The following is a 13686-nucleotide window of genomic DNA, read 5'->3' as shown; positions in this document are numbered from 1 at the left end:
CAGCTGCTCCACAATAAGGAAAGTTGCTCTGAGCTGGTAGGATTGGAGGTTTGTAACCCAGGGTGCTGGAACACACCCGTGTTGCTAATGAGTGGAAGTGAGCATGTGGTGGGTACGAGGTGTCTTCCGTAAGCGGAACTGTCGGGCTTGGTCCATGTCATGGGTAGCAGGTCCCTTCCTAGAATCCTTGGGAACAGACGTCCTTGCTCACACAGAGAGAGCTCTGAGACAGTGCTGGGGCAGGCCCTCCCTGCCAGCCCAAAGGGAGTCCTCCTAAATCAAAATTAAGATGTGATGACAGCACGAAGGCAGCCTGCTGCTGCTGGCATCGCCTCTGTTTGGCACTGAAATAGCAGCCTTCAGACTCCTTATGCAATTGCATAAAATGCTTAGTAGTAAACTGTGCCTTACCCCCTTTCAGTTGCCTGGACATAAAGAGAACAGTTACTGTACTCCTGCTACACAAATATGCCGCCAAGGGCAGGTGATAGGCAGCAGCAGTGTTGCACTGTGAGCAGCATTATTTAGATGTGTTTTTCCTGGGATCCTGATGCACCTGAGGTTCACACATTAGCAGGCTTGGCTTTTTAATTAGGGAAACGAAGCATCCATAAGCAACAAAACAAGAGGCTTGAAATCATCCTCATTTTGTATTATGCAGAATTTCTATATTCATCAGTACACAAGCGATTGCTAAACAGGTCCTCACTACGTTTACTCGCATTTCCAAACAAGGTGGTTATTATGCAAACAGGTTAGCTTTGTGGAGGCATCTCCAGGATGAGCTTAACCCTGTCCTGTTCGGTTCCTCTTGCCTAAGTCTTATAGGTCTGTAAACGTTCATGTTGTTATACGGAACTGGGGAGTTTTCGGCCATGTAGTGTGGCTGGTAGTAGTTAGCCTGGATGGCCTTCTGTGGAGGGGGGGGTGTGAAGGAGACATAGCTGTGGAAGGAATTAACTCGATGGAGAGGTGACTGGGGGGTGAAGTTGCTGTTGAACATGAGAGTTCGTGGGGTTTGCTTGGTCTGGTGGGTGCTGCCAGCTGAGAGGCTGCTGAAGGCATCGGAAAGAGTGTTGGCACTTCCCTCGTCACTGTAGGGGAGGCTGCGCGGAGCAGCCCAGCTCCGGCTGAACAGGAAGGGCAGGGAGCGCGGGGGGGACTTTGGGCCCCTCACCGGCTTGGACAGCGCGTAGAGGTGCCGGAACTCCTCATCAAACAGCTCCACAACTTGACCTGTGAACTTGGAGAGGAGGTTGCGGTGAACCTGCCCACACAACCACGTGAAGCTGGAAGAAGAGACAAGGTGGGGGTTAGTGTTAATGCCGGCCATGAGGAGCTGGAGATCCCCACAGGGGTGATGTGAAAAGCAAATGTGTTTTACTGCTGAAGCTTCTTGTCTAAACACAGGATGAAGATGGTGTTGCAGTTGAATTTCAGGTCAGTTCACATCAGTGCTCTTTGACTTGGATCAATCTTTGTTATTGCAGCTGCCTCTAAAATCTTCAAGAAACCTTGTAAAGTTACGCAACCTCCTAAAGGGAGTGGCGATCCAGATCCACTGCAGGGCTAAATGTCAGCTACAATACCCAAGGTTTGGGTGTCTGTTCCATGGAAAGGAGTTTAGACCCGTCTTTGGAATCTCTCTTCCACACACAATGTTTAAATTCAGGTCTTACCAGATTTTATCTGCACACACATAAACTGTACCTTGTACCCTGCAAAATGCTCTGCCAGTTGGTAACTCTTACTCACTCAAAGCTGGCATCAAAAAGACTAGTGAAAAATAACCATCCTTAGTTTTCATTTTGCCATAATCTTTCTGCATTGGTTAAGAGAAACACATAAAAACCCAGCCTCCCTGTCACTCACACCCACAAAACAAACCACCACACCTGACAAATGCTTCTTTTCTTCACTACAGAGAAAATTAAATTATAACTATTTCCTACAGCCTTAAAAAAAAATATACTACTTTGCTATAAAGTAAGGGAGAAACACCACAATAGTTTTCATTCTGGTAGTCCAGAGACACACCCTAGGATAACCCATAGCTTTTAAATGATTTTTCTTTTATGTGCTTCCCTAATGCAGTCAGCAAACATAAATTTGTGCTTTTACAGAACCACAAGCTAGCTTGATTGTGCTGTGCAGGCTGCCATGTCTGACCAGCAGCAGCACCAATAAAATGAGCATAGTTGAGAGAATAAAATGTAATTACTCCCTGAGCTGACCAGGGCTTGAGCTCTGCAGCAGAGGATACAGAGCAGCAGTGGATTTGAACCTGAGGTTATTCTGTGTTGGCAAAGCTCTGCCATGGTTAATCCTGCGTGACTTTATTAGCTACACTGGCTTTGCACAAGGATTGCTGAGAGCCAGATTTGGCTGTAGGTGTGTACATTTAAAATCTTGTTCTTGTCATGTTTTGACAAAACTCCTTTGAATCTCAGTGGGACTGACAGCCTGAGCTGATGCTAAGGGAGTAAGACAGACAATTTACATATGCCTGTCCAGAGCATTCCTAAAGAGGGTTGGGTTTGGGGCATACGGTGGTTTTATACTGTTGCTTCAGGAGCAAGGGGAGGAGTGAAGAAATCAGTAGTTCAATGCCACTGGACAACCCAACAATATATACTGTTTGTTTTATGATTGGACAAGAAAACACACAGTAAGCTACTAGAATACAGGTACTTCTCATCCAGTTTGTTCAAATCATTCCAAATATGGACAAAACCTTGGGAGCCAAGGTAAAGAGCACAGGAAGCTAACTCCCTGCTGTGTGTGTAACATCTGCTAAGCCAGCTCAACATTGCCTTTATTCACTAAGCAGTGCTCTCTAAACCTTTGCATGTCCTTCTGAGGCTGAGGTGTAAAGTAGCAGGTTTATGTGCTAGAGATACATCTAGTTTATAAAAGAAAATGTAGACAAAAAACATCAATTGCATTTGTAAACGGCTTTTAAAAGCCAAAAAAATTCAGAGGAAAAAACTGTTCTGCCCAATTTTGATAATTTACTCCCACGTGTAACTTCCCAGAGTACATGACAGACAGATACTAGTTTGTGGTTCATTGATCCTATCTGTAACCCTTGTAAATGGAAAGTTGGATCCAAAGATTCTCCGAGAACTGATGGCATATAGGTCAGCTGCAAAGTTACAAGGTGAGACCTATGTGATTTTAGACAAATGTTTGTAGTCACAGCAATGTACATTCTGTGCACTTTGCTGAAGAACAAAGCCGAACTTGACATAGAGACTTAACAGATTTTCATTGGCTTAATTCTAAGAGAAAATTAATTGTTAAGGTTTTAGGCCCTGTTTAGCTCCTTAGTTTACAATTCCAAGTGCTCTTCTGAGAAAGGCTCAGAGAAGTCTTTGTCACTATCTGCCCAGAAGGATAATTTTTCTACCAGGCCTCTTTGAATAAGGCCCATCAGGAAGAAGAGAAAGCAAGAAGTAATGCCTAGACTGGGGCCAATGCTGTATCACAAATTCAGTCATTAATAGATGCTTCTCAGCCATCTTGCAAGGCTTTGTCCCAAAACCTATGTCCTGTTCCAGATCCTCTCATATATGATTGTCTGAATCATAACCCACCTCTCCTTTCAGTATTGGACTTGTTTTATAATAAGTGTCCCCTCTGCATTGCTGCAGCTGCAGTTCATTAGGGATGCTCTCATCCTTGTGTTTGCAGCACTGCAGCAATGTGCAGCAAAAAGAAATACTGCATCCTAACCTCACACCATAGACACTGGCAACAAAAATTGAGAATAAAACTAACTTAAAACACTTACTCATCCCTATACTTGTGCTGACATGTGTGTGGAAGAGCCTTCAGAAGTTTCTCAGCTCTTGTCTGCCCTGTGCAGCAGGACCACACTTATTTACACTGACCAAAGCAATGGGTTTTTAGTGTGGTTTTAAAAACCACACCAGAGCAGCAGATGCCACAGACTCAGTGGTGGTTCCTTTGCCTCTAAGTAGTAGTCAGCTTCAGTCCTCTTCATTGTCTACTGGGCAAATATATTTTGTCCCCAAACACTTTGGGAAACAGTGACCCAGGGTCCCTTTTTAGAGCAGTATGTCCTGAAGGGCTACTTTATTTCCTTGGCCTGTTCCCCCCTGCCATTACAATGCATTACGGTGCACAGTGAAATTTGCTGTTGCATTTTAAGATCTCTTGTATTAGTTTTAAGATCTCTTCCAATTTGATTTCCAACAAATGCATTGCAGAAGAGTTTGAGTTCTGTTTTACTCTACATCATTTTTGTTTATACCTGAAGAGGTTGGTGGATAAGATTCAGGCATAACAGAAATCTTTCAGATCAATAAAGTAAGAGCTAACAAGAAGTGCCATACACTGATAGCCAGCTATAACCCGTATGAATCTGCAAACTGCTGGTGCTGAGTGTGCTGAAGTTAAATAGTGTATAGATTTGTTCCTTACCAGCCTCTCTGTTTGCTGCTGGATAGAGGATTATGTACTTGAGGTCAGTAGATATTGCAACAGCAGTAGAGAAAGACAGAAGTGACTGCACAGTACTTCGAGGGGTTTTAATTTTTTTTCTCAAGATTGAAAGAGAAGCCAAAAGAAAGCTTCTTGGCTAAAGATAATAGAACTTGTCCTGTCCTTCTTCCACACATCCTTCACTTCTACTCTCTATGTAAATCTGCTGTTGCATTTCTGCACATCTCTGGTGAGGGATTAAAAAACACGTGAAGGAACAAGAAAACCAAAGAGTGGTCAATAAAAAAACCCTGAGTGTCCACTCACTTTTTGTCTGATGGGTCGTTTGGAAATGGAATGTGGACACCTGAGCTCCTGCAACCCATCCCCACATAGTCACCTAAATTTACCTTTGTTACTATAGTTATGTACTCTTCCTGGTGATGCAGTTTTATCAGACCAGGGGCATTTAAGCTTCCAAATTGTAAACTGGGATTAAGAAACACAATCACATCCTTTTAATTAAATAATCACCTCTTGTATTTTTGTATCTGGATTTCTAGGATACACTTAGTCATTTGTGAAGCTTATCTATGTAGCCATGATGCTTAGGAACTTCATTTATTTGATACAAGCTCAGGGTCTCCTGAAATTCCCTGACTGAAGGATCTTGGATCTTAATTAAAAACCCAGCTGGTGAGATGCTATATCCTCTACCTGAAATAATTACAGCAGCACAAAAAAAAGGGGGAAAAAATGAAGGTACAGCAGTCACATAGATATATACTGCCTACCTACTAATGAAACACGAGGAAAAACAGTAAGTCTCTGAAGAATTTATGTTTTAGCTTTAATCACTAAACTTGTCATATGGAGAATAAATCCTCAGATAAGCTGAGTGACATATGCTACATTAAGGGATCCCGAGGGAGATGGAGATCTATCCTGAGAACCAAACAATGAGGAAAGCGTAATATTAAGCTGTACACATTTCTAGTTCTGCTCCAGGGCTGAACCAGCAAAGATACTTACATTAGTTTCTGAACATTTGAATTAAAAACCATGCTCCATAAAGAACTAATACCAGCTTTAAACCAAGTTAAATGGATTTTTGAAAAATTGCACATATTTGAAAACATGAGGGTTTCTTTGTTACACAAAATGTTCTTACCTGTACAAAAATTTCCAAGGCACTTTTTTGTGAAGTAACATTAAAAATCATAAAAGAGTACCTAGACATGAACTGCAATGGCTTATCTCACCTGTAAGATCCAGAGAGCACATATCTCCAGTCAGAGATAAGAAATTTTTCTTTTATTTGTCCAGAAAATTTCCTGCCTGATTTCGCACAGTAAACCTCTCCAGTAACACTGCGGACTGAAATATTCTGTAAATAAAAATAAAATTGAGTGAATTACATTTTTTAACAATCAAAAATTAGAAGTGAAGGGCCCTTCCCCCCCCACCTTTAGTTCTTCACTTCCTCAATGCTGGATTTCTTCATGGACTCTCCAATGTGATATTTGAAGGTTTGTGTCTAGAGGCAACCTAGCCAAGGTCTGATGTAGCAGTAAACCTGCATTATATGGGAAAACTGTGGTTTAAGCATGTTTTAAAATGGCTTTTTTGTGGTCTCTGCTAACTCATGTTTCTTCTTCCCAAAATCCCCCACGGCCAGTTCTTATCTCTGTCTCAGGAATGTCCTGAGAAGATATCAAGAAGTCTTCTCATTGGTCTCTTGTTAACCCCTTCCTTATTTGGCTGTTCCCTGCCTGATTGGTGTTTTGTAAGACCCCTTACCTTACATGGTCCCTTTTGACCCTCCCAAGAGCTTTATAAACCCCTAACCACAATAAACTGTCTCTCTCGCCTCCTCTCCACGAGCTGTGTGCTCTCTCTCCGGCTGCCATGGGAACACGTGGATGGGGGGAGGGGTGAGCACCTAACCCCTCCATGCATCCAGGACCCTGAAGAAACCCCTGGAGCTGGAGTAACCCCTTCCCCATCCACCTCAAGCCTTCGGAAATGGAACCCCACAATGGGAGGAATGCGCCCAGGGTCTCTCACTTGCCACAGGGTTCACTTGTTTCACTGGGGACATAAACTTGCATGGAAGCTGATCCAGATGGAGCTGTGCTGTGTGACTGATACCCCAACCAAAATGAGTGCAGGATGTGTCCACAGCTGAGAGCAGCCTGTTGCCTCCACTGACACCCAGCCCCAACCTGCTCTAGCTGTGAGCTCTCTTGTTTTACACTGGCCATGGCACAACACAGCAGGGAAAAACCTCTGCTCCTCTAATCCATCTGGGCCTGCATGGACATATGTGCTGCTCTTCTGGAGCAGCTCAGACAGTTGCTGTCCTTCAGGATCAGATGTCAGTACACGTGTCAGCTTGGCCTGTGTGATGCTCTGCACTGTCCTTGTACCTGAGCAAACACATTTCAGACTCGCCAGGCACCTGGGCATGACTCTGCCACACACACACTTTGCAGAATCAAGGTCTTAGTAAAGGAGTGTCACCAAGGGTTTGACTTGCTTATTTTGAAAGCCTTTGTGCTGTAGCTGTATACTCACAATAAATAGTACAGGCTTGTTCTTCCTTATAAGTGGGGGTTTACAAACATGCAAACACTGTTATTAATTTAAATTTTTTATATATTTGAGGTGAAATTCAGCTGTTGAAAAACAGGTGTCTGGTGCATGTGAGATGCCCTCAGGCCTCCTGCATGCCCCACAGCTGCTGTTTCAGAGGTCTGTTGCCTCTGTGGTATCACCCATCCCCATGGAGATGCCACAGATGCCCTACAGCATTTCAAGCAACCACTGAAATGATCCCTAGGAGAGGTTTTTTTAAAGCCAGTTCCCTCTGACAGAGATGAAGACAAAATAAGCTAACAGCCAGCTAAATCTGAGGCATTATTTATCTTTAAAACAGAGATTTAACATTTTTTATCAGGCACTACCCAGTGCCACCAAGGTATTGCCATGCAAAAGAGTTTCATACACCTTCTCCCCATGGCTGCCAGACCACAGCTGCTGCAGAGCTACTAAACAGAAGCAGATGCAATGCTTATGTTTGACAACTACTAGGAGAGTTAAGCTCTGTTTTAAGACTTCAGGGCCCTGATTAGTTTCATCTAGGGACCTGATGGAAATGCCTTACCTTCCTATAATATCCATGGGAAAATGTAGGCTTCTTCAGAGAGGAATTAGGTGCGCTAATACTACCTCAGGTGATCTCTTGCTCCCTTTTAATTACAAGGTGGGTTGACCCTAGCATAACCATGCTTCTAGCTCAGAGTGCCTGAAGTTAGGCAGATGAATCTGAGCCTAAGAGCTTCACAGAGCCACAGTACCTTGAAGAGATCCTCAGTAATTTGCAACTTGTCACACATCTCTGAGAAGAGATTTATGCTGCCATGATCGAGCAACAGGTAGACAAACACCATGCGCTTGTTAGCTGCCTCCAGGAGGTCACAAAGGATCTCAGTGTCTGTGAACACATCCATCACGATAGCCAGCACCTTGGGGAAAAAAAGCAGAGGCGTTAGCAGAGTCAATTTACATAACTTTCAGGTTGCTCATGAGGCCACTGACATGCAGTTTATTTGTTTAAAAACAAATTCCAACAAACACAAATATTCAGAGATATATGTAGATATTTGCTCTGGTTTTCCCCCTAAGTGCCTGAATCAGTAAATTGATGAGACACGTTGCTTCGTTGTTTTATTGCTCACATAAAACCAGTATTACACACAACATATAACCCAAGATGACGCACGAGTTTGTAGGTGAGATTTCAGCACTAGGAAATATATTGAAATGCTAATCAGAGAATAATAAAGACATAGCTAAAATAAGAGACCGTAGCCCTTGCCAAACAACTGACTGGCTGTTGTAAGGCACATGTGTTCATCAAGAATCACTGGATGATGCTTTCTCTGTTGTGACTTACACCTGGAACAGTCCTGGGTTCAAATCCTCACTCCATTGGTGATGGTGGAGCAATGGATTGGATTCCAACAGCTCCATCTGTTGCTTTTTTTAAATACTGATTTATAAACTAACTGTTTCAATTTACCGACAAATCCATGCTTCCCAAATCACAACTGGCAGAACAGTGTATAAAAGTCTCAGTACTGGGCATTAAAACAGCTATTTAAATGCACAGCCTGCAGCCAGTGTGGATCAAGGGAACTGTAAATGTGACATAAAACCAGTTCCATACTCCAGTCCCTATGCTCAGTGTTGGACACAGCCTCATGAAGGTGCTGGTCTTGATTGATATCTGCTATTGGCCATGGAAAGGGTCACTCCCCAGGGCAATTCAGCCCAGCTAATACATGACTTATCTTTAGGAGGTGACTGTTTCTCCACTGACCAGAGAGGGAAGCCTTGATAACTGTGCTCACAGGATATCATCTTCAGTCAAAACAAACTTTAAAGTATCTCTGTAGATCTCTCTTACTAACTGCTGCCAACTTGCACTGAGTCTTTCTCCAAAGCCCATGCCCACACCTAAAAACAAGCTTATTCCCTTTGCCACCATGAGGAAATCCTACAAGACTAAGCACATCCTGTGCAACCAGAATGCTCTTCAGGCAAGCCAAACTACTTGTGGGGCAGTGAGGATCTCACACCCTCCTCCTGCTGCCAAAACATGGTGCTTCAGAAAGGGCCTTGCCACTGTGAGGTAAGTGGCACAATTATGTCCAATATCTCACATCCACACTTACTGTCTTTTGAAACAGTACAATGCTGATCCAGCCTCACTGTAGCTCCAGACAAATCTCCCTAGTACTCCTTTTTAAACAGCTGTTCCCAATTTATATTTCTGCACCTGACTTCCCTCTCTTACTTGCAGTACTTCTCGCTTCTTTTGCCCAAACTTAATTTTATGATTTCCACCAATTCTACAAATGTGTTAAGATTATAGTACCACTTACCAATCCTTTGCAGTCTGATGTGACCCACAAACACAGTCTTTATTCTGTTGTTCAAGTTGTTAATGCATATATCAAATACTAGACTATCCAGGATGGACCCTTACCAGATGATAAGTAATAAATTCTGCCATTGAAAAACTGTGCTGAAAAAGCAGCTGACAAATTTATACTGTTACTAAGTGTTGCTTCAGCAGCCTCTTGTAATGTAAATTAGATGATAAAGAAGGTCATGTGAACCATGGATTTATTTTACAATTCCCACTTTTTCCCCTACAAGTCTTCTTCTCTTGGGACAGAAAATTTTTCTGAGTTGATATTTTACCTGACGCTTATTTTATCATTACAGAGACATTTCTTCTGTTTCTGCACCTTTCTGAAGCTGCCAACTTAAAATGACTGATCTATAATTCCCCTGATGTGGTAAGCACTTGTAGGCTTTGACACAGCAGTTGCCAACGGAGATACTTCTCCCCTGCCATTACACTCCATGTTATCAGAACGCCCTTGCAGGGGAATAACAAAGCGGAAGAAACATGTCTCCCGCAGGCTTGGAAGTCTGTGCTGGGCAGCAGCACTACAGCCTGGTTTGGTTCCTGACCTTTGAAACTGCTGGTGCTGTCTCGAATTTATACAAGGGGAAAACTCCTGGATGATGGTAAACACAGCCTTGAAATATCAAATGTTTTTTCCAGGAAAACAAGAAAGCTGCCAGAACACAAGTGTCAGAGGCTTTTTGTTCCACTCTAGTTGCTCAGCTTCTGGTATCCCAGAGCGTGGGGAGCCTGGCTTGTAGCTGGCACCTCTCTGTGGCCCTTGTCACCTGCGTATAGTAGGGGCATCATCTGCACCTTTCCAGTGTGCCAAGTCACGATGAAGAGCCTCCACATGGAGCCCACATGACACTTTTAGTGATGCTGGCAACGTTCTAGGGATGAAAGGTCTCTTTTCTGAATAATTTCCTTCCTCTGGGGATGGCTACTGGCATACCAGACACACCTGCCTTTCTCCAGCCTCCCCTTCACCCATATCTCCCATGAATCCCCTTGAACAACTCCTAATGGCTGAGAACTTTTTTAGGTTTAATTCTTATTAATGGTGCAGTGGTCTGAACAAAGTAAATCATCCTGCTGGGGGTGCACAAGGAGAGACATACCCAGCTGCTCTTTCTACAACACATTCGATCCACTGGGTTAATGGGAGGTTAGAAGAGGGAGTGCTTTTTTTTTAAGTCACCAACATAAGAAGGTGTTGGTGTGAGTACTAAAAAAAAATAATAAAAGGCACTGCCTGTGTTGAACAACAGGCTCTTTACAGCCACTTCCTAGAGCAAAGCTACACTGCAACACACAAGGCTGCCTTGGATCAAACACCATGTTTACTTGATCTTTTAAGAGCAAGAAGACAACCAAGTGCAGAGGGAACAGCAATTCTCTCCCCATACCTGAGTGGTCTTGTTGATGTACCGGCGTATGATGTCTCTAATGTTGCTGTTCTTCTCTGTTTGGAAATACACAGTGGCAGTGGATTTCTCCTTCATATAGGGCTTCTCCGCTGTAATCCATGTGTGCAGCAGAGCCGGCTCACTGCAGTCAGAAATGGTGGGGAAGTAGGTCCCTGAAGGGAGTGACCCGGCATCGTTCTGCTTTGGCACAGCCGCCCCATCGGCAGCTGAGGACTCCTGTGCATAATAGGACTCCCTGGCATTATCCTTGATGTACTGAGCTTCCACCGAGGAGAGGAAATCCACCTCACCCTCTTTGCTTAAAGTTTCGAGGTAAGAGTCTGTCCCACCATCCAGGAAGGCATCGGTGGCCAACCTTATGCTTTCGTTGTGGCTGAAATCCACTTTGTTTACCTTTGGCGACTGGCTCTTGATGTCCTCCAGCCTTTTCCTTATCTTGCCCATGTGTCTGGAGTGGTTGGCCATGGCTCGTAGTCGCAGCAGCCGATCTGCCGGGTAGGCACCATGCATATGTGTGGGACAGGCAGTGCAATCATCCTTGTTTGGGGACTGCATCATGGCATGAAATTGCCTTGGCTGAATGAATTAACTGTGAATAAAAATAAAGAGATCTTATTACCGCAGGCAAATTCACACTCCCTGAATTTGTCGGTACAATTATCTTCAAAACAAACCTGAAGTTTGCTTCTCAGGTGGTGGTGTACTCCGGCAACAGTCTGTTTCCAGATGGGACACAAATGCAAAGCTGATTAGATTGCTTATCTGAGAGGCACCCACCTCAGCCCCAGGGCATACGAAGGATTCGAGTCCAATTTACCACGGCCCTCCGATTCGATTGTATTTCCCTTCCTGTCGCATCCTGTGAAATATGAGTGAGGAAAGCACTCAAGCAAAAGCAGGTAGGCTCCCAAGCATCATTGCACAATCTTCAAAACAGCTTGAGGCTTCTCTGTCTTCCCATAGTATTTGTTATGGAGAAAAAACAGTTCTGATGTTGAACTGGAACAGAGGCAGCAGCCATGTCCATGGCTTCAGAACAGCAAAAAGGGTCATGGGCTCTGGTCTACACCTACATGCTGCCAGGCAGGCTTAAAAACAGATGTGAACTTCGTCACTGTGCCCCGTCTGTAGTATGTTGCTATTACCATATACGATTCACTCATCTATTTCTTTAAAGCTTTGTGACTACGCCATCCTATTAAAAGCAAAACACCCCTTCCCAAACATCCTGAATATTATGTGGAGGGAGGGTTGTGAGCTGGCCTCAAAGCATCAGAAATACAAACACTCATCACTTGATTGTGCACATTTAGGGCTGTTTGGTTGGTTTCTTTTTTTTTTTTTTTTTCCAGGCTGCAGCTTCTGGAGTCACGTTGTCCCCGTGGCAGCTCACTGCTGTGTCATTAGCAGGTTCGGAGCAGGGTGACAGGCCAGAGCCTCGGGGGAGCCGGGCTGGCTGGTCTGACCGAGGAGAGGCGGGGTGGGAAGGCACCTGCCCGAGGTCTCCGCACATACCTGTGTGCGTGCCTGGATGCAGAGGCACGTGTGACACAGTTTTCTCACGCGGGCTGGGTTCGCCCTCGCCCTGCGCTCTGTGTCCACGCACCCATGTGCCACAGCTCCAGAGGGGAGCGCAGGACCATGGGGATGTGCCAGTCTGGGCTCTTGGATGCGGGCACGTCTGAGCAGGGAGAGGGTCCTGCCGCCCTGGCCTCGGGAGCACAGGTGTCTTCAGGGGTGCACAGGGTGGCACAGGCACAGTTTTTCAGCGCAGCTTCCCAGATTCTGGATCCGTGTCTATGTCAGATGCCTCATCGGGTAAAAAAAAAAAGTAATTACACGTAAGGATGAGACAAACAAATATACACGATAAGAGAAAAGGGTATTAAATGGTTCGGATTTCAATCCCCGAGCCACGGAGGGCGGGACACACCCACGTGGGGCCGAGGAGAGGCGGGGCCGTCCTGAGCTCTGGGGTGATTTTGAAAACTACCCCGTCCCTCCCCCCGCCCTCAACATCCGCCCGCAGCTGCCAGACGCGGCCGAAGCTCACTAATTATCTCCTGAACTGTTCTGCTCAATTATGCCGAAAATTATGCCACCTAATTACCCTGACACGCCAGGACTGTGCCCTGCCAACGCCGATCGGGGCCAGGGACGGTACTGCCCGCCTCGGCCAGGGTCCCTCACTGTCACCCCGGTGCCCCGCACGGCCACTACGGGATCCCCCCCCGGGTGGGAGCAATGTGGGAGGAGGAAGGGGCGGTCCGGGCTGTGCCGTGTCCTCCCGCGGCCCCGGCGGGGAGCGAAGTCACCGGGGCGGGGCCGGGCAGGATCGAGAATCGGCCCGGAGCGATTTTGCACAGCCGCCTCGTTAGCGCAGTAGGTAGCGCGTCAGTCTCATAATCTGAAGGTCGTGAGTTCGATCCTCACACGGGGCAAAGGCGGGCAGCTATTTTGCTCCGGCCGCCTTCCCACGCTTTTAGCGGCGACAGACCCGCCCGACACTGCTCGGACCCCTCAGCGTGTCGTGACCGTCGTGATTTACGAAGTTGTAGTCCCAGTTCTGTCTCTTCTGCTGGCGGGTTTATGGGAGTGACTTCCGCGATTGTTCTACTTTTTGTCAGAGGGTTTCCTGCTACTGAGCCGTCTGCGAGCCCGTACAGGGATTTGGGGATGGGGCAGTGGGTCCTGCGGGGGGCTGTGGGTACACCCAGGGGCAGCCCCGGCTGCAGGCACCGGGGCCGCCGGAGGGAAACATCCCGGTTTATGCACATTTACAGCTTTGACTGTTTTACAAACCATATGTGTGAACGGCCAAAAACTCTG

At 45.6% G+C, this 13686-nt stretch overlaps 1 protein-coding gene and 1 non-coding gene across 2 annotated transcripts; one reads left to right on the top strand and one right to left on the bottom strand.

Moving 5' to 3' along the window:
- Window positions 1–707: 707 nt before the first annotated feature.
- FAM83A (family with sequence similarity 83 member A) lies at window positions 708–11683 on the bottom strand. Its single transcript, XM_027684509.1, has 5 exons — window positions 11532–11683; window positions 10837–11446; window positions 7806–7973; window positions 5709–5833; window positions 708–1289 (listed from the first exon to the last, which is right to left on the bottom strand). Exons 2-5 carry the CDS (start codon window positions 11413–11415, stop codon window positions 743–745), a joined length of 1419 nt encoding a protein of 472 aa, XP_027540310.1. The 5' UTR covers window positions 11416–11446; window positions 11532–11683; the 3' UTR covers window positions 708–742.
- Window positions 11684–13225: 1542 nt separating this feature from the next.
- On the top strand, window positions 13226–13298 carry TRNAM-CAU. Its single transcript has one exon. It is a non-coding gene; the product is annotated as a tRNA-Met (tRNA).
- The last annotated feature ends 388 nt before the right edge of the window (window positions 13299–13686 follow it).

This window comes from Neopelma chrysocephalum, unplaced genomic scaffold, assembly GCF_003984885.1.
Source record: "Neopelma chrysocephalum unplaced genomic scaffold, ASM398488v2 Primary Assembly neopelma1_66, whole genome shotgun sequence".
NCBI classification, from domain to species: Eukaryota; Metazoa; Chordata; class Aves; order Passeriformes; family Pipridae; genus Neopelma; species Neopelma chrysocephalum.
Note: the sequence above shows the minus strand (reverse complement) of the source record. Positions and strands in the feature narration are given on the sequence as shown.